The sequence below is a fragment of the Scardinius erythrophthalmus genome, assembly GCF_964197995.2.
Source record: "Scardinius erythrophthalmus genome assembly, chromosome: 8".
Lineage (NCBI taxonomy): Eukaryota > Metazoa > Chordata > Actinopteri > Cypriniformes > Leuciscidae > Scardinius > Scardinius erythrophthalmus.
In genome coordinates, this window is record NC_138228.1 from 18,295,083 (window position 1) to 18,321,112 (window position 26,030).

Genomic DNA, 26,030 nt, shown 5'->3' on the forward strand with positions numbered 1-26,030 from the left:
AAATATGGATATTGCTCGATAGTTGAATTTCCCCTTGTTGTTTTTTTATTTATTTTTATTATCAATAAAAAGTTTTTTACAAACATTTGTGTATACATTGAGATACACACTAGGGGGCTATTGCTAATTTACATGAAGATAGTAAAGCATTTACAAATTTTCAATGTTTTACAGTAATTGCTTTTTGCTTCATAGAAAATCAGAGTGAATCAGTATAAAGCTCAATTTCTTTCCTGAATGAAGTAAAACACGTTTTTTTTTTTTTACAGGAGAATTTACATTTGTGAACATAAAATTTTGCCATTAAAAAAATAAAATGTATTATATAAACCTGACTATGCTTGATTCTACTGTTCTCCCAAAGACCAAATCAAATATGTTTCCAAAACAACATAAATTGGTCATCAATGTTTCTTGTGATAAAATCACAAACATTTTGCCAAAATGGTCTTACAAATGGGCAGTGCCAAAATAAATGAACCACAGTTTCAGGGCAACTGTCACAAAAGGTGCAACTTTAAATTTTATAAAGTAATGTTTTACAGGGTATATTCTATGTATCAATTTGAATGATACCTCCTTAACTTTGTAATTCAATATTGATTAGGTATAAGCCAAACCTTTTTCCACACAATATCTTCTGTAAAACGATTCCAGTATGAGTAAATATAAGGCAAAGACACAGAATTTCTTTGAAATAACTCTCTTATAGATCTGCTCTTTGCGTTAAGGGAAAAACAGATATTACCTACATAATTTCCCCTTGTTGTAACCTACCTGTTGATAAAATCAGCGACGTCACGCAGAGGGCGTGGCCTACTCAACCTGTGCGCGTGCACTGATGTTTGAGAGACACTTGCAGACGTTGAATCACAAACACAGGGAAGGAAATGTGGACGAGTGTGACGAGAGATTGAGTTTTTACACAGGATTTGAAACCAGGAAAGCGTGTATCGATGATCCTTCCAGCGGTTTTCAACTTCTGTGATCCACACGGAGCCCGAAGGACGTAAAGATGATGCTCAACTTTCTCCCGGTGCGGAAATTCAAGCGCAACGGCAGATATATTGTGTTCGGGGCGGTGCTGATGGTCGCGCTACTGGCGGCTTATCTGGAGTTCATGGCCACCAGCGAGTGGAGCAGCACTGGTGAGTGACAGACATCTGATGCCCTGAGTCCACTTATTACTCCTTACTTCACACGTTCATGATGGCAATCCTCAAATATTAAAGTCAAAATATTTAAGGACCAATTCATTAACCCTAATTAATAGATTAGGTATCGTGAAGGGACATTAAACAACATTTTTACAGCATTTATTAATCTAGATAAGGGATTCCCAAACTTTCCCAACTTTTTGTTGTTGTTGTTGTTGTTGTTGTTGAAGAACACATTTGACCTAAAAAAAATAACGCATGCTTGTCGGTTAATGACATGTAACTTAGGTAAACAAAAAAAAAATATTTTAACTTTTTAACATTTTTTATTTAGAATATTTTTTATTTAATTTAGCATTTTATGGTTTAATTAATTAGCTGATTATTATAATTAAGGTTAAATTCGTTAATATTGGTTAATGCTTTCGGTCATTATCATTTCGCTCTTCATATCATCCAACCACATAATGTTCAAGTTGTATTAACATTAATTCATTTATTTTCATCAACACATATAATGCTAATAATAAATTAGCTAATGCTAATATAGATAACACTCAATAAGGTCGTTTTGGCCAGTTTCAAATAGGATTCCAGTTTCCAATTACCTTCTGTTTTTGTTTTCTTAGTAAATTTTGACCAACTTGTAATTGCATTCCTTTCTACATACATTTTCTAATTGCAATGTTTACCCATTATATTCCACAGTTATGAAATGTTTACTTGCAGTCCATTCGATTTACATTCCAGTGTTTTGGATATTATATCTTCTGTTGTATCAGGAGTTTGAGCTGGAGATAAAGTTTGGAGTTTGTTAGCTTAGTGAGTTTGTTCTTTGTCGTGGTGAATTGGTTCCATTATTATTAAACACAATACAATTCAAAATAACATGCAAACAGTACAGCACAATATAACGCTATGGCAGAATACATTGTGTTAATGTGCATGGAAACACGAGAACATCAGGCTGCTTGTTTCTGCCCTGCCGGTCTAGTTAGTTTTTTTTTTTTTTTTTTTACACACCAGCTTAAAAACAGGGTGTTTCTTCCCAATTCCCATTGTGACTCACAGTGTCTCCTCTGCTTTCCTTCTGACTCAGGCACCTTGAAACTTATAGCAGTTTTAATCATGTTTTCATATTGGTCCTATATCGCAAAGTCTGTACAAAGAGAAGCTTATGTGATTGCGGAAACCTGAGAGATGTCAGGTGAGCTCTGACCCGCAGAAGGGGTTTGTCATCTTGTTTGAGGTCAGTGTCAGACTAGAGGAGCAACACCAATGTCTCACCACCTGGACATCAGCTATCTGCTAATGTGCATCTAAAATTACATTTGAATAGTAAACTCACACTGACCTGCACAAAATCAGATTATAAACAACAGCTGTCCAGTTGCGATTTGCTCTCACTCGTTCTAATTCTGATTGGGTGGAGGACGCTTGAATGCGATCCGAATTCCTTGTTCCTCCTGTATTTCCAAAAGAAATCCAGAGGTGAATGTTTGATCTGCACATGGCATTATGATGCGTTCGAGTCCTCCTGGAAGTTCGTATTTACAAGTTGTGTTTATGACGTCAGGTGTGTTCAAGTAAGTGAGCAAAATGGTGGTGTACCTTCTCTTAAGGCTTAGTTCACCCAAAAATTACATTTCTGTCTTTAATTCAGAGTCAGAAAGCTCTCCGATTTCATCAAAAAATAACTTAATTTGTGTTCTGAAATGTTTGGGTGAACTAACCCTTTAATTAACTACACAAAAATACAGCAAGGTTTTTAAACTATTTCTAGAAAATGAAGAACAAAGAATGTGCATCAAGTGTATTTTGCTTTATGTTTTTTACTAATTTATGAAGCCACTGTAAACTTTGTTACATATTATATTCTTATTAAAATGCTATTATATTTAGTTCAGGCAATTAACTTATTTTGTTGTAAATAAAAAAAGCCTGACAATGTCACTGCTAAATACCTCAAAGTATGTGGTTATCTGCCACATTTGTCACTGACACACCTCCAATTCACTTTGCTGTGCTGTTCATGTGCGTTCAACTCGTAAATATGATCTTTCTGACATGACTTGAAATCACCATAAGTGTTGCACGATATACCGGTAATAGAAACGTGTCACGATACCCTGCATTTAATAACGGTGCGATTCCTTATTTTACTGGTCCCGGTACTTTAAGAATGGCAGCAGGGTAGTGTGTGTGCAGTGCTTTGCTTACACTCCCTGCAGGCACACTGGCATCATTTTGGTTTCGTGACAACATGGCATTGATAAGCACTTAGGAGTCCATTGCTCATGCATGCCATTCCTCTGTGAACCTGCATATATTTTGCATGCTTGTTAGACCTCACACTGTAAATTAACGTTGTTTGCATATGTATGAGAGGTTAATAACAATAAAATGGACATGCACAACACATAAAAACAAGAATGCACTCAACTTCTGTCAAACATCACCATGTCAGTCTATTAAATAAACTTTTAATACATTATGTTTTTCCCTCCAACTCTGAAAATAAACGGCATGTTTTTGTTAAAAGTGCAAGAATAATAATGAGGCTAATAATTAATGACAGTAATTAATGAGTGTTGCTTAGTTAATGATTGGTGGTTGGTGGCTAAACAACTCTGTGTAATGTGTTTTGAATCACTGCAAAATGTCACTAATTGTCAACAATATTATTTTTTTTTCAATAGATTATATCCAGAGAGTTAATGACTGCAGATGAGATATAAAATTGCTGAAATGAAATTCAAACATTTTACACAATATTTACTCAAAATTCAAACTAAAGTTGTTTATTATCGATTGTCAAATCTGTACATAGATTTTTGGTATTGAAGCTAATACAATCAGTCACGCAGATATGGTTTTCGGCTGAAAATGACCAAATATAGTTAAATATTCACCCAAAAATGAAAATTCTGTCATATTTTAGACACCATCATGTCACTCCCATCCTGAATGAATTTCTTTCTACTGCAGAACACAAAAGAAGAAATGTTGAAAGTCAGCGGAGTCCAAACAACACTAGATCTCATTGATTTACTTTGTATAGACAAGGATTAACAAATATAATAAACAAATCCACTATAAATAAAGTCTTACAGATTTTGAATAACATTAGGGTGAATAAATGATGACGGCATTTTTATTTTTTGGTTAACTATCCCTTTAAAATCAGTGCTAATTCGCTCAATATTACATATAATGTTGCTTAACCCAGAGTTACAGTTTTCATCAAAATTATTCAACCCCCATTGCAAATCAGGTTTATTGGCAAAATTTAAAGACTTTCAGCTGTTTGCCATGAACAAATCAAACAAAACTAATTGAAATAGCTCAACACAACAAAAGTGGTTTCCCCTAATTTAACTAAAAATGCAACTTTTAATGACTTCCGCAGTCTCAGAATTATTCAGCCCCCTGAATATAATCCCTCACAACAGCACAAATCTGCAAAACAGTTGTTGTCTCAAGCACACCTGATCAAGGGCTTCATTAGTTGCACCTGGTGTGCTTGAGCTAGAATACATGAAATATCTGAACTGGCAAGGTTTGTTGAGTGTCACATTTTGACTCTATGTTAGAAATATGGCTAAGTCAAAAGAATGGTCCAAATAGTTAAGAGAAGATATCATCGCCCTTCACAAACAAGGAACAGGACACAAAAAGATAGCGAGGGCACTAAATGTTTCTGGAGACACCGTTGGAAGCATAGTTTGCAAGTTCAAAGTTAAAGGAACAGTGGTTACACTACCTGAGGGGCAGAAAAAGTAGGTATCAACGGCTGCAACCAGATTTCTGAGAAGGCAGGTTCAGAAACCCTTGAGTCACTGCAAAAGACTTGATGGCAACAGGCACTGAGGTTTCAGCTTGCACAGTAAGGCTCGTACTAAACTCATGCCAGAACTCCAAGATGTACCTCACTGACCCAAAAGCACAAGAAAAGTCTGCTCCAATTTGCTCAAAATCATATAAATAAGCCAAAGAAGTTTTAGGATTCTGTTCTGTGGAGTGGTAAAACAAAACTGGAACTTTTTCGGCCCTATGGATCATCGGTATGTCTGGAGGAAGAAGAATGAAGCATATGCTGGAAAGAACACACTGCCTACAGTTAAGCATGGTGGTGCTCGGTGATGCTCTGGGGCTGCTTTACATCCTCTGGCACTGGAAACCTCAAGTGTGTGAAAGGCAAGATGGATTCATTAAAATATCAGGAAATCCTAGGAGAAAACCTCATGCCATCAGTGAGGAAGCTGAAGCTTGGGCGTCACTGGACCTTCCAACAGGACAATGATTCCAAGCATACCTCTAATTCCACCAAGCCTTGGTTGCAGAAGAAGTCCTGGAAGATTCTACAGTGGCCATCAGTCACCTGACTTGAACCCCATAGAAAATCTCAGATGGGATTTGAAGAAGGCGGTTGCAGCACGCAAACCCATGAATAATACTGAACTGGAGGCTATTGCTCATGAGGAATGGGCTAAGATTCCTCAGATACGCTACCAGAAGCTGGTGTCTGGTTATACATCTAGTTTGCAGCAGGTCATGACAGCAAAAGGGTGTTCTACTAAGTACTAAAGTTGCTTGACATGAAGGGGTTGAATACTTTTGAGACTGCAGAAGTCATTAAAAGTTGCATTTTCAGTTGAATTTGGGGAAACCACTTGAAACATTTGTCGTGTTGAGCTATTTCAATTACTTTTGTTTGATTTGTGCATTGCAAACAGCTGAAAGTCTGTACATTTTGCCAATAAACCTGATTTGCAATGGGGGTTGTAGTGCCAATCAGTGAATTTTATGTAGCTAAATTAGTGTAATATCTTCAGGAGAAGATGCACAGTTATTTGTTCTCGTTGTTTATACTTTCAGCTGACTCCGCACCGCGAGCATCCACTGATTTTGCAGACATTTTTCCAAACAGACGAGGCATTTATACTAGACACATCCTTGCCATTTGTATTATTCTTTGAAATGACAGGTGGCGACTCTTGAGTAATTGTTCTGAGTAATTGAAGTAGCGGTAAGAAGTAAGGTACACACGTGACAATGTTTGTTTTTATTACACTTCACCAAACCTCTGCAACAAAACAACCAAATAATCATGTAAAACCTTAGCCTGGCAAGCCAGACCTACATCAAGATGTTAGGTCTGGCAACTCACCATAGACACGGCTCAATCCGAGGGGCGGGATAAACTGCTGTCTTTCAAATTCCCTCTGCACGCAATAGGACCAGATTCAACCAACCAGAGCGTTTTCCCAACAGCGGAGCTAACTTTTGAATCTGGCCAGCAAAACTACGAAAACATCTTCCTTTTTTAAGAATGACTTAAGTGCCGTTCTTTGCTCTTTTCTCAAAGAAAAACTTAACTCCAAGTCCTCCAGAGTCGCGACCAAAGCCGATTCGAAAGACTGTTCGTCAGAAGGAGCAACTCTTCTTTGTTTTCAATAGCAGGGAACCGTCGCAACTCTGTCGTCATTATGTTAAGCCCGCCCCGTCTTACTCTATACACGATGTGATTGGCCTGACCCAATTTAGGTTTTTACAGCTCCGAAAGTCAACGGAGAGTTGCTAGACTACCCTGGCTGCAAAATAAATTTTGCTGCCGCTAGGGTGCGTCTAGATTTCTAAGCTAGTAAAACCTAGTAAACCTTGAGATTATTAATTGTGACATTGTGACAATTTAAATGTTTTCATTTAATTTCATGAACATTTTTATTAAACATAGACCTTTATTTTCCTTAAAAGGGCTTATTTGTGAAAGTGAAGGCTCATTTTGTAAATGTACAGTCAGCAATTAATTTAGATAAGCACAAACTGGGTGCCGGTAAGATGCCAGCAACAGATGTACCTGCACGGCCAGAATCGCCTCGAAGTCATGCATCTTCGGAAGCGGAGCCGTGTTACAAAAAACGTCATGCAAACCGCCACGCAAAATGGGGTCTCTCAACGCGCACGACCGCCAACACTGCTATGAAGTCATTTTTTCCGTGTGCACCCTTGCGGACTCGGCGAGTATAAACCAAGCATAATTCTATTGTTTTGATTGTTGACAGCGAGCTACTGTGTTCAACTTGCTCTTTGAAGGACTGTAGTTCATCCATGTTTCCAAACCCTACATTTTATGTGTGTGTCAGTTTAGACACACTGGGGCGACATTGTAAGTCAGTGTGAAGTGACACACCCTTGTGACTGACCCTTGACCTTTGATTATTTTTGCACCAGTGGTCCCAGTCCCAGTGGTCCCAGGTGCACGGAGCAGAAATGGAACGAGACTACAGCAATGCATGTAGGGTGAGACATGCATTACTGTAGTCTCGTTCCATCCATTTCTGTTGCTCGCTCTCTCTCTCACACCCCATCTCTCTCTCTTTCTCTCTCTCCTCTGTCCTGCACTGAGCCCTGGGGCTTCTACCCTCTTTTAAACAAACTCGACATTCCTCCGGGGGCTACCAGTTATTTCTTGGGTGAACAGTGAAAGAAAGGATTTGGATGATGGGGAAAGGCAAAGAAGGAAATTGTGGTCGCTTGCTAAAAACACACTTTGAACATGCACATGAGATCCTTAGGGTCTCTTCTTTAAATTCATTTGTTCTCGCTCACACACTAAGGAAAGTGCACACACCACCCAGTGTGCAAATACACCTGAAGACACAGACCATAATAGCCTTTCCGCCCCGGCCCTCCCCGCAGTGTGTGTTCAGTGGCGCTGGGGGTCAGGTGACCCTTTCTTCTTTAAGCATTTCCTGTGTTCCTTGTTGCTATAGCACCAATGTGCAAGGTTAAGCACACTTGCTCTTCTCTGTACAAGCACACTCTCTCTCTGTCTTTTTGCTGGGAGTTTATGTGTTTTCTTTTACCTCTAGACATTTAGCTATATTTGCTGAAAATATTTGCAGATAGATTATGTGTAAATTAACTATACAAGTATTGTGTGCATGCATTTTTAACCGTCTATTTGAAAAGCTTGCAACATAGCAGGATGTTTGTCAGCCAAAAGACAGTAGTTGTTTGATGAACGCCACGTCAAAATCTCCATTCTACATATCTAGAAACTAAAGTGAAACTTGAATAACTGGTTTTTGCTCACCTACTGTATAATGTGACTGAAGGGACAATGTGCATACAAGGCACATACAGGTGTCCAAACAATGTAACAGGAGTCTGTTTTTATGTCCTTTCGGTGATGTCCTCAAGCTGATTCATAAATGAATAAATGTTTTTTTTCTTACAAGCCAATACATGTTATTCTTATATGGGTAGGGTTAGTTTATAGTAGATCTGCATGATTTTGGATAAATTGAGAACCACTATAGTAATTAACACTGAGACACTAATTTGTGCAAAAAGCACTAATGACTTGTTTAAGACTTGAAGCTTAAACTCGAGGGCTTACAACTTGACTTGGAATTGCCTGTCTTGACTCGGGACTTGACTCGAGACTTGAATGCAAAGACTCAAAACTGACTTGTGACTTGCAAAACAATGATTTGGTCCCACCTCTGGTTTGAATGAATGATTCAATGACTCACTCATAAAGAATTCACTAGTGGAGTAACATAGAAATAATGATACTGTGTGGTTGAAAAGACTGTTTGTGAAGCTGTTTCATACCCATAGGCCTATATGACAACTGCTCTCTCTGGCTCAGTGGCAGCACCAACGTAGAGTTGAATGTTCCACTGTGATCTTAAAGGTTTAATGGTCACAGGTGAATCGTTGTCCTTTAGGAATAAGATCACTTGGGTGTTTGAATCGAGATCGCAATCTTTTACCGATTAATCATGCAGCTTTAGTTTATAGTTATTATTAATTGATTTATATATTAAACAATAGTTCATAGTATGTGCTCATTTAACATGGTAAACTTTAACATGGTTTGTGTGTTTTTGAGCCATCATTTGGGAACAAGATTGCCTTTAGAAGTTTGATAGAAACCGCTGCAATAATAAAAACGTATAAATAAATGTGAGATAAATGTGTGTGTGTGTGTGTGTGTGTGTGTGTGTGTATACACGCACACACTTAGGGTTAGGCTGTTAATGTCAGATAGAAAAAAAAAACCCAGCAGGACAGTTTATGGGAAATCAGCACCAGGAAATCAGTATGCTTTGTTATGCATGACATTAGATAATGAATAAGGAAAAGAAAAATCTAATGACATTACTACTTTGCATTTTGGGAAACTCTGAAAGCAGCGTTGCATTTTATAAATGGATCAGCATAGTCGCTGGAAACCCAGTTTAAACTCTGTGATTGCCTATAGAATTCATATTTGTGATTTAATCTAATTTTGGGTCAAATTTGAAAGTGTTTTAAGGGAGAGTGAGTGACTTAAGTAAGTTAATGCTTTTTCCTTTTTAAAGATTTATGTGAACATGGAATCAGTTTCAGTCTTATCTGGAGAAACCCCAAACCATCAATGGCAAACTAATGACACTGTCATGGATCAAACACACACACACACCTGGTCAGTCAGGTTTAATTCATTGATTGGCTACTTGACTAAACATTTACTCTGTTTCTCTTTCAGACGTAACCATCAGCAGCGTTGCCAGGCCAAAAGCTTCTGCTCGACGAGTGGTAAAAACTCAGTTACACTCCATCATGTTGCATGTTTCATTCATCTAGAGTCCAGTTATAATCTTGGAAATTATTATTTTACATGATTATTGATTATTAAATTCAGCTCAATGATTATTAAATTCAGTTTTGTGTGAAAACATGACTCTCAGCACCTAGTTAAATATTATAAGTCACAAAAAAAAGATGAAAAAATCATGGCTGATATTTCTTCTGGTTTATTTGTGAAATGGCAGATAACATATAAAATAAAAGTTGAGTACATTTATTGCATTGTGGGATGCAATATTTGTGTTTCACAGGCTCAAGATGATCACATCTCTGATAATAATCGTGAGAAAGACATCTGGATACCAAAAAACACTCAACAGACATGGAGGATGGAGGTAAAGACACGGCCACAATGACAGAAATACACAGGGAAGGTGTTTACCATGGTGTCCAAAAATATGGTTTAACGGTGATGCATGTCCAAAAACATGGTATTGCCATGGTACATATTCAAAAAAGCATAGTATTACCTTGGTGTGTACCCAAAAAGCCTTAATACTCCGATATTTTTGGTACTTTGTAAGTGTAATAGTTTGTGATATTTCTCTTACTCAGAGCTTTGTATGCATATGTGTTGATGTGCATATGCTGTAAGGATGATGGTATTAAACCACAAGAACATTTGCCTCTACGTTGGCCATGGCTCTTTCTGTGTGTCTTTGGCAAGACTTTTGCTGTCTTGTTAAATTTAGCATGACTCTGTGTGTCTCTGGTGTCACTGCACTATTTTAAACATGACTCATGAGCTGTACATTTTTTGTTCTTTCTGTATGTTAGTTGGGGATTTAAAATAATATTTGTGCTTCATAGTAATTTAAGCTTTAACAGGAGAACTGAGCAGCTTATATTTTTTATTAAAGGAATAGTTCACCCAAAAAAAAAATTTGTTATCATTTACTCACCCTCAAGTTGTTCCAAAACCTGTATGAGTTTCCCTCTTCTGTTGTACACAAAAGAAGATATTTTAAAGGATGTCGGTAACCAGACAGTTGACGGTAGCAATTGACTTCCATAGTTATAAAAAAAAAATACTATGGAAGTCAATGGCCACCATTAACTGTCTGGTTAATGGAAGAAAGAAACTAATACAGATTTGGAACAACTTGAGGTAATGATGACAGAATTTTCATTTTTGGGTGAACTATCCCTTTAATTCTTATTTGCAAAAATGTGTGTTATTTGAGCTATAAAGATGAATGGGCCTTATTTACCAATATCGTCCTAAAAATTTTCTTGAACTTCCTTAGAAAAGTCTACGTCGGATTCATGACATGTTCTTAAACAACAGAATTGTTCGCACCTGTGTTCTTAGGATTGATGAATCCCACGTCTTTGTAATTGAAAGCGTGTTCCAGTTGTTCCTAATTAGCATAAGAAAACGCCCCGCAAATTCCCATATAAGGACATGACACTTCAGGGCCGTGTGCATGAAAAGTTGGAGAATGTCCAAAAGACACACAGATCACCAAATGAAAAAAGAACTTCAGTAATTCTGTAATATAAATTCTACTGCAACTGGTAAATGCCAAACGAGGCATAATATTTGATTTAATCAGCTTAATTGCTGATGTAAATTGCAGTGTTAGTGTTTCTTTGCATAATATGATTATTATTATTTTTTTCCAACAAATGATCAAAAATACATTACAAACGACTGTAGAATTAAATAAAATGCAGTAATCAGTTATTTGGAGCAAACTGTCATCAATCAAATGTGTGTAAGTGTGCTCTTGAGTGTGCATAGATTTTGTTCTTAGCTAAGAACAAATCCAAGATAAGAAAACATTAGTGAATGTCAGAATCTTCATAAAAAGTGCATAAGTGGGGTTTAAGAACACATTTCATTTTAAGAACGGTTGGTGAATGAGGCCCGATGAATGTAAATCGTACAGACAGTCACTTATCATATCATATTGTGTAACTTTATTAGTTCAAATACCTTTGTACAGAGAGTTTTTATCACAACCGTGACCCGTCTCATGCTGATACGTATGATGTTTAGGTCTTGTAGCTCTACTTTTGAAACATTATTTTAATGTTTATTCCAGTGCAGAGTCTTTCCCCATAGACTTCCATTAATCAGTATTAATGTAAACATGTTTCCCCCCTTGTTTTTACAGTCTGATGGATCAAATTATCCAAAGAATTTATTTTATTTTAATTGTATAGACTATTGTAAAGTAAAAATCTGTTCTGTTCATTTAATATATATCAGTGTGTTTGTGTGTGTGTTTGCTGCAGTATAAAGGACAGGCTAATCTTCACATCTTTGAGGACTGGTGTGGCTCATCTATCGCTCAACTACGGAAGAATCTACATTATCCACTATATCCTCATGTAGGTTAAAAAGCTGTCAAATATACACTACCATTCAAACGTTTAAGGTCAGTGATATTTTCTTTTTTGAACAAGAATGAATTAAATTGTTCATAAGTGACAGTAAAGACTAGTTTCATATAAACACTGTTCTTCTGAACTCTATTCATCAAAGAATCCTGAAAAAAAAGCACAATTTCCACCAAAATATTAAGCTGCACAACACTGCAATGAGTCTTATTCAATAATAATTGCGTAAATTATTGGTATTCATATGCACAGGAGAACTTCTCATGAAAAATTTCAGCCTAATTTACACAGCATGTGTACGCACATGTGCCCAAGGTTAGTAATAGAGTGATGTAGATATGACATCACTTTGTAGGCCAAAACGTGGAAGCGAGTTAGCATTTTAGCACTTCCGGGTCCATCGTCCCGAAGTCAATGGGTTTTTTTAATGGGTTTTTGGTTAAATGGCTGAAATAAGGTGCGTGGTGAACACAAGCTCAAGACACTTTCACGTTTTATTCTACGACATGATTTTTTTTAAGCTGTTGCGTCTCTTGAAAAAGGCAATTGCTAACAAGTGGCTAAATGTGAAAACAGAGGCAGTCGGGGACATTAAACGTCATCACGCCGAACAGATAAGCTCAGTCCGCTTTCACAGCTTCTTTATGCTATATAATCGAGCTCTTATAAACCATTCTAACTCAAATGTTCTGGGAAAATTTTTTAGGTAAAAACTGAAAGAGTCGGAAGCTAGTGATAGTGACTTTGAATTTGTGGGACCGAGGTGTAGTTTGTTTATAGCCTACTTTTAGCTTTTTACTTCTGGCAACTGCATTGAGGCTTCAAAATTCATAAAAGTTGTGTTATCATAAACTTTTGTTGATCACAGAGCTTGTTTTTAGCGTTAATTAAAAAACCTATGGGAAAATCCAATTGGGTTTTTGTCGAGGGAACCAGTGTGATGCTAACTGCCGGTTGGCCTACAAAGTGACGTCATACCTGCACCACTCTATTGCATAAAACACTCCAAAACCATCTCCATATAAGGGCTTTCCGCATACCCTTTCCTTTCGCTGCTCTCAGCAAACATGACACTTTCTAGGATGCGTTCTCGTCTGAGAGCACACGTAGCATTCAAAGAAATTTCTCTTTAACTCATTTATAAATATTACCCTTTTAATTATCTTGTGAGCAGATTTAATTGTGATATTGATATATTTTGTACATTTTGTGGTTTACATGTTGAAAAAGTTGTCCTATAAAATTACTATTTTAATTTTAGTACTTCTGCTTAGTTATTTCTAATTTTAAGTTTTCATGTAATACTTATTTTATTTCAGCTAACAAAATTTGTTAGTTAACTATAACAACACTGTTAGCAACATACTTTTCTTGCAGTATTACATTTGTCAGCATTGCATTGCATATTGCATATGATAACACTGTTTTTTTTTAACCTCTGTAGAATCGTTCAACTGTGAAGAAACTTGCTGTGTCGCCCAGTTGGACCAATTATGGACTCAGGATATTTGGCTACATACATCCTTTTAGTGATGGTCTGTACATCTCTCTCACGCACACACATTCAGATTGTGTGCTATTGTCTCACTGTTAATCCTTCCCTGTATTCGACAGGTGACTTTCTGTTTGCAGTGGCGTCTGATGATAACAGTGAGTTCTGGCTCAGCGACGATGAGGATCCCGGAAATCTGAAGCTCCGTGCTTACGTTGGAAAGGTTTGTGAGTATTGACTTTACGATTACTTTTGCACTGGTGCGTGAAATGGATGCACTTAATTTTGTGTGGTTCCTCCATTTTTAGACAGGTAGAGAATGGACCGCCCCAGGGGAATATGGGAAATACGCCAGTCAGAAATCAGATCTTATTCCGTAAGTGAATGCACCGTTTGTGTTTCATAATGCTTGAGGGAAATGCTCACACACTTGTCCATGTTATGACCACATACATACCTCAATGATGAAGAACTATTTTTAGACTCAGCATGTGTAGATTCACAAGCTGCTGCTTGTGTCCTAATTCTGGTCATGACACAAGGCGGGAAGTCATTAGAAGTGATTTGTCTGTTAAATCACACTTGTAGTGTGTGTGTGTGTGTGTGTGTGTGTGTGAAACAAATGTTGGTCAAGGTTACATTTCAGTAACATACTTCAAATCAAACAAAAAAGGGTAAATCAATTGTGCTTCCTGAGATTAATCACACAAAGTTTCAAGTTTGTATTTATTTATATAGCACATTTAAAAACAGCAATCAGGGCTGACAAAAGTACTGAACAATACACAGGATACAGAACAAGGACATAACCACACATTCATGACAAAAGCTCACAATGAATTAAAAAGCTAAAGAAAAAAAGTAGGTTTTACGAGAGGATTTAAAAACAGTTAGAGATTGAGCCGCTCTGATGTACACCGGAAGGGCCAGCAATCGCAAAGGCTCTTTCTACTCTATTCTTCAACGGTGATCTGAGGACAGACAAAAGTTTCTGATAACCTGACCTCAGGTTTCGTATGGAATTGTGTGAACAGAGAACCTCGGACAAATAGCTCGGTGCCAGCTTATTTACGGATTTAAAAACAAAGAGAAGAATTTTAAACTCAATTCTAAAATGCACAGGTAGCCAGTGCAGTGATTTTAAGATAGGTGAAACATGATCAAATTTACGTTTTCTTTTGAGGAACTTTGCAGCAGCATTCTGTACTAATTGAAGACAAGCAATGGAGTGTCATAGTAGAGGGAGTTGCAATAATCCAACCGCGATGTAATGAGCGCATGGACAGCAATCTCTAAGGTTTTCTCAGAAAGAGAGGATTTGATCTTAGAGTGATCTTTGATCACCGCATTTATTTGTTTTTCAAATTTGAGGTTCTGATCCCAGAAAACACCTAAGTTTTTAATGCAAGATGAAGTTGGAGAAAGGTAATCCAGATCAATGTTACTGCTATTAAAGTTGTCATGGGGGCCAAAGACTATATCCTCGGTTTTGGATTCATTCAGAAATAAGAAATTTTGAGAAAACCACATTTTTACTTCTTCTAGGCATGCAAAAAGAGATTTCAGAGCAGTATCTTTGTTGCATTTCAGAGGCAAATAAATTTGTGTATCATCTGCATAGCAGTGAAGTGATACACCATGACCATGCTTTCTCAAAATAGAGCCCAGAGGAAGTAAATACAGGGAAAAAAGAATGGGTGTGAGAATAGACCTCTGCGGCACTCCACAGGGGAGTTGGGCTGGCGAGGAAGAAAAATTACCAAGTTTTACAGAAAAACTTCTGTTTGTTAGATAAGATCTAAACCAACTGAGGACAGTTCCCTGGATGCCCATGAAATATTCTAGTCGGGATAAAAGAGTTTTATGATCAACTGTATCAAAAAAGCAGAGGTTAAATCTAACAGTATTAGGATCACCGAGTCACCAGCGTCAGTCTCTAACAGTATATCATTAGAAACCCTTAATAAAGCAGACTCTGTGCTGTGCAGAGGCTTAAAACCAGACTGGAAAGTTTCAAGAATTTGATTTGAGCTAAAAGACTGGAGTTGATTGAGAACCGTTTTCTGCAAAGGTAGTGTCGAGATAGGTCGAAAATGATTAAAATCCCTATCATCAAGTGAAGGTTTCTTGAGAAGAGGTGTGACAGTAGCTTGTTTTAGTATATCAGGGATAGTCCCTGTGCTCAAGCATTTATTCAGAAAAGACACCAAACATGTTCCAACCGAATCAAAAATTTGTTTCAAAATACGGGGAGAAAGAACATCAAGAGAGCAGAAGGAAGGTTTCAAATGATCAACAATTTCTCTGAGAGACAGAAGAGAAACTGGGTCAAAGACACTCCATATAGCTGAAGAACAACCCAGTTCAGGTGAGACAATAGCAGAAGGTCTTAGAGAGGTGATCTTCTCACAGAAAAACCTTGAGAAACCTTCACATAATGATACTGAGGGATTTGAGATCACATTTACAGGAGGATTTAGAGCAGAATTTATCACAGATAATTAGGCTTTTGAACTATGATGGTTTTTTAAAATTAAATGAGAAAAATACTTGGGCTTAGCAGATATAATGGCTTTCTGAAAAGCACTGAGGGAGTTTTTCAGCATTACATAAGAAATTTGTAGCTTATTACTTTTCCATTCATTTGCTCTTCTACATGCTCGCCTCAGAGAGCGGATGGTATCATTGAGCCATGGTTCAGTCTTAGGTTTTGACTTCTTAGCTTTTAAAGGAGCAGTGGTATTTAAAACCTCGGAGCATACAGTATTAAACAGACTAAGATGTTCTTCAGCATCCAAGTCGTGTAAGGGTGACTCCAGGGACAGAGACAGACACACCTCATTAAAGGTGTTAGTGAATTCATCACGGACACAGGGAGAAAAGGTACGAGTCCATTGTGCAGTAGGAGTAATGTGCGATCTTGAAGGAGAAAAGGACATAGAAAACAGTACAGGTATATGATCAGAGATCAGAGTGTCAAAAACCTGAACATCAGTAATGGAAACGCCATGTGAGAGTACCAGGTCCATGAGTAGGCTATGTGTGGGATGTTTCACCCACTGAACCATGTTAAATGAGTCAATGAGATTTAAAAACTCCATTGTTAGAGGTTTTGACTGACAGCACACATGAATATTAAAGTCCCCTAGCCAGGGTTCCCGCGGGGTCTTAAAAAGTCTTAAATTCTGAACTTTAAATTTAAGGCCTTAAAACGTCTTAAAAACAGGCAGATTTTCATCCAGGGTCTTAAATTTCATTTAGTCAGGTCTTAAAAAAGATGTTACCCTCGTTCATTTCCAGAAACGCTGGCGCAGAAAGTTATTACAAAGTAGCAAAAAAGTATTGAAGTCGTTTGCCAAGAGGCAGTTCACATATCGCGTCTTTTTCGCGCTCAAGTTCATTCAAATGTAGGCGCGCGGTAAGCACGCTTATAATTGAAGCAACGCGCTCGTTTTTTTCCAGGCGTAGCGACATGAAAAAAGACATGAAGGATGCGGGTGCACCCACTAAACACTACGCGTGTTTTTCTCTTCTCCGTATATGAAGAGTAAAAAATAAATCTTGTAACAGAGCTACAGCAAGCGTTTTTCGGCGGTGGAAATCCATTAGCCACTAAAACTTTTTTGTCATTGTGGAGAGCGCAGGGCATGGTTGCATAGCAACGACAGACGCCACGGGAAAATCGGACCGAATTTTACTATTAATAATAAAAGATAAGCTAAAGTGTATTGTAAATGTCAGTAAATCATTTTTTATACAAAGAATGAGTCAAAAAAGATAAATTAAAGTCTGAAATATGTGAGGTTTGGTTTATCTTTTTATAAAAACCTTTTTTGTCAACTTTATTTGAACTTGTACATGTTAGTATATAACATGTTGCAAGACACATTTAAAATCTGGCTATCATTTTTAATCGTATTATTTTAATGTTTATGTTAGTGCGTATTGATGCTAATTTTATTTGTTATTTGCTGTTTTTCGACATAAAACTTGGTGAATTGATTTCATTGTGTAGTATTAGTACTTTTTGAACAGGATTCTGTGATAACAGTGATAATTTTTGGCACTATAATAAATGAAATGTTCATGCCATTTTATCTCTAGTTAGGATCAACTAAAACCAACTAATTATGTGTTTTTTACAGTAGGCCTATAATATGCAAAGTACAATTTTCTATAAAAAAATTATATCTGATTCTGTTCTTTTCTCTGACACGCGTTGCTGGGTCTGGAAGGTTATTAATGTGATTGCTTTATCTGTAAATTAAGTTAATGCTTTTTCAATTACTGAATTCATTGAAATAAAATGAATTCTTTAATTTGAATTTTTTTTTTTGGCAATGCCAAAGGTCTTAAATTTCAATCTTTATGGTCTTAAAAAGGTCTTAAATTTGACTAACTGAAACCTGCAGAAACCCTGCCTAGCAGAAGAATATTGCTGTAATTAGTTACACATTCACCCATAAAAGCAGTAAATTCACTTATAAAATCTTAGGGGAGGGGGGGCGATACACCAGCGCTAACAAAACAGGATCGTCAAATTCCAGTCGCAACAGCTGTACTTCACAAACAGTTGTGAAACTGATCATTTTTTTCAGGAGTCTTCGATGAATAGAAAGTTTAAAAGAACGGCATTTCTTTGAAGTAGAAATATTTTGTAACATTAGAAATGTATTTACTGTCACTTTTGATTTTATTGAATGCATCCTTGCTGAATAAGAGCTTTACTTTCTTCAAAAAACAAGTGTGTGTATGTTAAAAATGTGTAATCTATATTGAATACAAACATGGGAGGTTTCTATTCATTAATTATTCTATATCATTGTGTATATTATATGCATAATCTATATTAATTATTCGGTATCATTAATAAAATATGGTCAATTTCATATTATATTTAAAACTGTTGAAAAGCTTTATATAAAAAAAATCTCCAAATTCTTACAAAATGAGGAATGTTTCACATTTTGTTATTGTGTTTTACAGTCTTCAGAAGACCAGTAAATATTTCTTTGAGCTCATTCATAAACAGAACGATCAAGGAACGGACCATGTAGAGGTTGCGGTGAGTGTGTTTACTGAGGGTGTTGCTGTGATTGTTGTACAATGTTATGACACTGCCTGTATTTACTTACAGTGGCAGCTCAAACAGGCTGGACACGGATTTTCAATCATCGATTCCAAGTTCATCTCCCTCTATATCAGTGAGTGTGTGTGTTATTTTGGGCTGTGGTTGCAGAAATGCCAGGGTAGTGTTAGGATGCCTGGAATAGCTGCTCCTGTCCACACACACGCCCTAAAAAAGAGCTAATGATGGGGTACAAAGTGCGTGTGTGTGTGTGTGTTGTCGTCTTATTGCTTCAGCTGCTCTTTGCGTTCATTTCTATGTAAATGTACACAGTACTTATGTAGCTTCAGGTAAAAACTGTGTTTTTGGTGTACTTCAGATTGCTATTTTGTCAATATCCGTCTGTCACTGCATCACTGTTTTTATTGTTAAAGGGATATTTCACCGCTGGAAAGATGAGTGTGTATTTAAATTGCGTAATTTATGTAGTAGAAATATGAAATTATTTTAGAAGTTGGTGCCTTCTAGACTGAGAAAATCCAGAAAATGTATTTTTGGCTCATGTGGATGAAAGACAACAACTCCCAGAATGCACTTGCTTTACTGCCCTACGAAGCCACTCCCAAGGGCAGTATTGGAAGAAATGATATCGATCATTTGACTCGAAACTGAAAAGACGGCGTTTTATCGTGAGATCCCCCTATGGGCTGGTTGAAAACATGCGGAACTAGCTCCTACCTCTGGCTGTAGTCTCTAGCCTCTGGCCCAAAAAGCCTCCGATGACGCAAAATGACAATTTTTGCGTCATCAGAGGTTTTTTTCCAGAGACACAATACAGAAATCTCTCGTCTCCGGGGGACATGAGGGAGGGAAGCAAGGTCATTTGGAAATACTACCGGGTTTCTACTGATACAAAGCTTAAACTACTGATACAAAGTAAAACTGTCAATTGAAATGAAGCTGAAATAACATTTTATTTAGTGCTTCATTTAGTATACGCGGTTATATGAATATGCAAATTAGTCTCCGCCTCCACTCACTCACAGCAGCTCAGAATACCTGAACCACTCGGTCAACTTTACTGTAGTAAACGCTGCACAATGGCAAGAGGAAGTACTGGTTTAATTCACTGATATATGTTTGAAACAGAAACTGATTCAGAATAAGTGGAAGAGTGTATTATACAGGCTCGTCTACAAGTCGATGTATCAGAATGGTAATGCTTTTTATGTATCGCTTTCTACAACGTCAGACACATAACAGTAATTAATATGATTAGCCTTTTGCTTGACACAAACCGCTAATAATGTGTTACTAATGTTACACAAACCATGTCCCGTTCGCCATCTCAGAGTCAGACAGCTGCCTTCTGAAAATCAGTATCCTAGAAACCATTTGAACAACTTAGAACGCCAGTGGAGAAAGCCCTTTTTTATTTTTATTTTATTAACAGAAAAATATACCAGGATAACCTGGCTTCTCTTGAGACTCCCCTGCTTCACATATGCTAAAGCCCGCCCGCACATTGTAGTGATTGGTTTCAAAATATTTGTGAAGTATAGAACAAGGGTGATTTCAAACCGCACTTTGGAGACTGTCTTTGGTTCACTGCAGTTTCATGGAGAATGATGAATTTGCACATGGTTTGTCTGAAAGCATCTTAAAAACAACAAATAGACATATAAACAACATTAAAAACTTTATTTTCACCACAGGGGGTCTTAAAAAAAAAGACAAAAATGCATAATACTAAAATGAAAACTAAAAATATGCAAATAAAAGCTAATTCAAGATATTAATAAATACTGTAATTGTATATAAATAATACAAGAATGAAAAAGTGTAGGTTTACGTTTTTCTGTAAATATTGTAGGTATGTCAGATGATGCGGACCATGTTTAGAATGGAATGGAAGTGCATACTATTCCTTTTAAATAGTGTATTATATTAATAGTATAATACGTTGTAAAAACAGTATGTTTTAAGCAGTATATTATTTTTATTATATCGATAACAGTTTCAAACACTAGTATATACCTGATTGTTTGTGTGTGCAGATGAGTCCACTCTGAAGGCTGGAGATGTCAATCACATTCCTCAGACCACTGCCAGTCATGTGACTCCGCCCCAGAGGTCATCTCAGACTCCGCCCCATGGAGCAGACATGCTGAGAGCAGATCCACGAGACACGTTTCATCAGGGTGAGAAATTCAGACAAACTCGCGCTCACTTAATACAATTTTTATTGTCAAACATAATACACTAACAACGCAGACCTGATGAGCCATTCAACACTAAACTTAAAACATGAGTGAGTGAATATTAACAGAATTTTAAAAATAAAGTGGACCTGGCAGATTTAGGAAAGTTCTATTACAGTATAATAAATAAATCATTGTCCTCTGCACTTTGCATTACGATTATAATAATGATCCATCACTTTATATTTGCTTCTTGTTTCTAGTTGTTTGCTTGTTTCTTAAATTTTGTGATGGATTGACTTCTTAAAGTTGCATGTCTGCAAGGCAAACTAAAACATAATATTCAGAACATGAATTCAGCGCCACCTTGTGGCAAAAGAGATATTTCCACATTATTTCGACTGGAGGGCCCTATTAATGGAAACTGAGAATCTTGATATATTAAATTTAATTAATTACAATCCATTTTGTGATTTCTGAAGTTTTAGGAACTGTATGTTCTTCAGTAGAAACAGTAGTTATTGAGTTTGTTTATTTAGAGTTTAGAGATTATCAGAGCCTTGAATGTTTGCTCTGACCTTCTGGTTGCATTAGAGGCTTCATTTTGTAGAATTAATACAATAAAGTATTTGAATGTGTATGTTAATAATAATAATAGAGTTAATTCTTGTTTGTGTGTATTTGTATATGTAGTTCCATTACTGGACAGGGTGCGTTTGCAGGGAGTTTTACCAGACTGCATCTATAACCCCAGTTACATCATCAAGGGATATCCTCTAGTGCGCTACCAGGGCCTGCAGTTTGTAAGTGCTTAAACAATTTTTTTTTCATTGCATTCCTTTGTAAAGTGATGAATGTTATGCCTATGTGAGCATGATCTTGATCAATCTAATCTGATGCAGGTGCACCTGACGTATGTGTATCCCAATGACTACACACGGCTCACACACATGGAGAGCGATAACAAATGTTTCTACCTTGCAAATCCATACTACCTGGAGAGGTAGACACACACAACTACACTACCATTTATGTTTATGCTCAACAAGGCTGCATTTATTTGATCAGAAATATTGTAAAAAGAAATATTATTACAATTTTAAGTATTTGAATTTATTTCAAATGTAATTTATTCCTGTGATGGCAAAGCTGAATTTTTAGCATCATTACTCAAGTCTTCGGTGTCACATGATCCTTCATAAATTATCCTAATACGCTGATTAATTTGACCAGCATTTATTTTAAATTAAATATTTTTTTAACATGATTAAAAGTATTAATTAAAAAAAAAAACTCAAACATTTGAATGGCTGTGTACTGTCTGTAGTGTGTTATCGATGATGTCATTGACCTGGTTCATCATCACATGCACCGTTGTGTATTATGATCTCAAATCAAATCATTTATTTTCAGATATGGCTTCTCAAAATACATTCAACTTGATCTGCCTGAAAACGAAGAGTCCATCAAACTCAAAGGTACAGCAAACACATAGTGCTTTAGCGGTGTATTTACAACAACATTAAAACAACATTCTCAATGTATTTAACTTCTTTAATGCGACAAGAATATTTAGCAGGAAATGAGCAGGACTTAATTTTGTGAAATTATGAAAAAAACATGTTTGTCTTATTAATAATAACATATAATGAATTGTGTGTAATAAGATCAGGTACATTTTTTTAAATGGGGTCAGTTTTGTTATCTTTAACTTTTGTGTTAAAATATGCAATCCGCATGATGGTTTAGAACATAAAACATTTTAATTAAAAATGTTTATTTATTCCCAATTTCAAGACACCTCATGCTTGTCTTTATCTCCCTGTAGGAGATAGAAATTATGATAAGCAGCAGCAAGAGGAAGGTATGGAGAGGAACAAGGTTCTCCAAGATTATGGTGAATATTACGATTACTCAATGCAGATGCGCCGCAAACTGTTCTCTGTCCAGAAAAGTGGCATAATCAGAAAAAATAGGCAAGACGGGAAAATGTATGTCAGATTTCAACAGATAGACCAAGATAACCAAGCTAAGGAAGTCCAAAAACCACCTGAAGAACCACAGAACCTCCCAGAAGAACCACAGCACCAACCGAGAAGGAAGAAAAAGAGACGCTCTCAAAAACACCTGAAGGACCAACACTACCTCCAAAATAAACCTTCTGAAGTGAAGACCTATGACCAGGGAAAGGAAAAAGACTCTGTGGTTGCTCAACCGATTCAGAATGACATCATGGAGAAGATACCTGATCAGCAGAATCCAGGACCAGCTCAGAAAGAAGGCCGCTGGAGGTCAGAGGTGAAACATCAAATGGCCCAATCGCTCCAACAGGATGGTGAAATTGAGCTCCACCCACTTAAAGCCCAACACGGCAATAGTAGCGATGGAAATCCAAACCCTGTTGCAGTCAGAGACAGAGATATTCCCATGGAGAACAAACGAGAAGTTGATGAGTTGAAGGAAAGGTCAGTGACTAACCCTGCCATGTTTGATGAGGTCCAGAATGAACGTCATGACCTTTTAAATCGGATGGGTAATCGAAAAGTCTTTCTGGGAGAACATGTGGACAAAGCACCCAGGAACTCATTAGATGTGGTAGAGGTAAAGAAGAACAACAGGACAGATGAACGACCATCTTTGGATGGGGATGAAGTCAAAGCAGAAGCAACGATGAGGCCCAAACACCCAAAACGTAAAGCAGAAAAAGCTGTGCATGTTTTGAAGGACAACCCTGAAAAGGCTGTAGTAGATGATGACAATATCATCAAGCATACAAAAGTGGCACATCATCTCCAAATCACCCAAAATCCACAGCAAAACACATCATATAAAAAGGGCAATGAGCACAAGACGTGGGTCCTCTCCACAGAAGAACATAAGCACTGGGGTGGTGTAAATGATGCCAGAAGGGGAAATGAGATACAGGACAGTGCAATACATATGGAAGAGAATGACGATGGACGAGGTGAAGAAGATGCTTTGGTGGATCATGGTTTCTCTGATGAAGAAGACTACGACCTCATCAATAAGGCTGTGTTTGACGTGGAAGTCAAGTGGTCTCAGACGTTCCAGGCTAAACCCCTAGATCTGTATGCCATGCGCTCCGATTGGATCGATCTGAAGTGTAATGTGTCTGGAAACCTGCTGCTCGACGAATCAGAAGCGCTGTCTGTAGTCGAAGCTTTTATGAAGAAACTAAACAAGAAATATCCAAGGTAGGCTGACTGTTACAATTATTTTGAATCAAATATCCGATTAATACAATATGGAAAATGGTGTTTGGAATGGAATACTAGCATATTGCATACCACACATTTTATACAGTACACTGCCTGCCATTTTTTTTTAAATAGTATGTGAAACTTGCATCAACAGGGTCACATTTCTTTGTATTGGTTTGTTCAGAAAGTAACGTGTTCCGTAAATACTGCAAATTATACACTATCGTTCAAAAGTTTGGGCACAGTAAAAAAAAGTTTTTTGTTTTTTTAAAACATTACTACTTTTATTCAGCGAGGACACATTAAATTGGTCAAAAGTGAGTAATGTTACTAAAGAGTTCCATTTTAAATAAACGCTGTTCTTTTGAACTTTCTATTCATCAAATAATCCCAAAAATTAAATGTGTAACAGTTTCCACAAAAATTTGAAGCAGCACAACTGATTTCAACATTACTAATAATAAGAACTGTTTTTGAGCACCAAATTAGAATGATTTCTGAAGGATCATGTGACACTGAAATTGGAGAAATGATGCTGAAATAGTAAGCTGTTGATTTAAAATGTAATAAAATTTCTCAATATTACTGATTTTACTGTATCAAATAAATGCAGCCTTGGTGAGCATAAGAGACTTCTTCCAAAAAAACATAAAAAAATCTTATCAAACCCAACTTTTGAATGGTAGTATATACTGTGTATTATTTTATTGTTTAATGAACATAGCATTTTAAATTGTATGCACTATGCAGTTTGTGTGTGATCTTTTGGGATTCTGATCAAACAAAACATCAAAATATTAGTTAATTATTTCTGGTTCATTCGTCATAGTGAAAATTGGAAGATTAAGTCAAGCGCATTGCATTTTGGAATATAGTATGCTCTGGTCCTGTAGCATGGATTGCATGCAGAAAATCTCTGAACAGTAACAATAGTATGAGTAGTATGGTAATATGCCATTCTGAACATTTGAATTAATCTCAGACATAAATTGGTGTGTGTGTGTGTGTGTAGGCAGTTCTCTCTAGATCGTATCGTGAACATTGAGAAGAAGCCTGATTATAATCGGGGCAGTAGATATCTCCTGGAACTGGACCTGCTGGAGGCTTCAGGAAACCACTTGCGCCTGGTTCAGTACATCTTTGTGAAAAGAACTGAAGATCGGGGTTCTCATAAAAAACAAAAGGTTAAGGATGAAGAACTTAAGCTTTGCAATCCATATAACTTCTACTGGAACCCAACAGCTACTGTCCACTTCATCATCCCAGGTAAAACTCTCTCAAATAGAGAAGGGTGAAGAACCAGATTTTCTGAAATTTATTCAAGACGCTTTCTTACTAAGAAAGATGGGTTGTTCTAGTCTATTACTGGCACAATCCAAACACCTTTATATTGGTAACCAGCAGTAAGATCATTTTAAATGGTCATTACACAAAAGTTGGATGGTTTAGCAGAAGTTACACCAGCATATTGAAACAGCTTTGATTTTATATGTTTATGCATAATTGTCTATTTAAAAATCTTCTCAGTTACATTCTGTAACTTTTTTTAGGTTTATAAATTTGATTTTATATAAATTTGGTTTATAAATGTATATACTGTGTATATGATATGTATAATATGTATGTATGTGTGGTGTATGTATATGTGTGTATATATATGTATGTACGTACGTCTGTCTGTCTGTCTATCCTGGGTGAGCATTATAGACTTCTTTTGAAAACATTGATATCTTACTATATATATATATATATATATATATATATATATATATATATATATATATATATATATATATATATATATATATATATATATATATATATATATATATATATATATATATATATATATATATGAAGAGTTCAGATGCAAAAGCCTCTAAGTGCCATCTGAAATTTTCT

General features: G+C 36.6%; 1 protein-coding gene across 1 annotated transcript in view; it reads left to right on the top strand.

Moving 5' to 3' along the window:
• The first annotated feature begins 851 nt into the window (after positions 1–851).
• b4galnt3b (beta-1,4-N-acetyl-galactosaminyl transferase 3b) overlaps positions 852–26,030 on the top strand; it is a 31,957-nt gene continuing 6,778 nt past the window's right edge. The window contains exons 1-15 of the mRNA XM_081372363.1: positions 852–1,148; positions 9,700–9,749; positions 10,052–10,135; positions 12,042–12,137; positions 13,591–13,681; positions 13,761–13,861; positions 13,947–14,014; positions 18,625–18,703; positions 18,776–18,842; positions 20,764–20,907; positions 21,601–21,710; positions 21,810–21,910; positions 22,321–22,385; positions 22,736–24,122; positions 25,141–25,394. Coding sequence (XP_081228489.1) covers positions 1,016–1,148; positions 9,700–9,749; positions 10,052–10,135; positions 12,042–12,137; positions 13,591–13,681; positions 13,761–13,861; positions 13,947–14,014; positions 18,625–18,703; positions 18,776–18,842; positions 20,764–20,907; positions 21,601–21,710; positions 21,810–21,910; positions 22,321–22,385; positions 22,736–24,122; positions 25,141–25,394 — 2,830 coding nt within the window. The 5' untranslated portion in view covers positions 852–1,015. The remainder of the gene's footprint in view (positions 1,149–9,699; positions 9,750–10,051; positions 10,136–12,041; positions 12,138–13,590; positions 13,682–13,760; positions 13,862–13,946; positions 14,015–18,624; positions 18,704–18,775; positions 18,843–20,763; positions 20,908–21,600; positions 21,711–21,809; positions 21,911–22,320; positions 22,386–22,735; positions 24,123–25,140; positions 25,395–26,030) is intronic.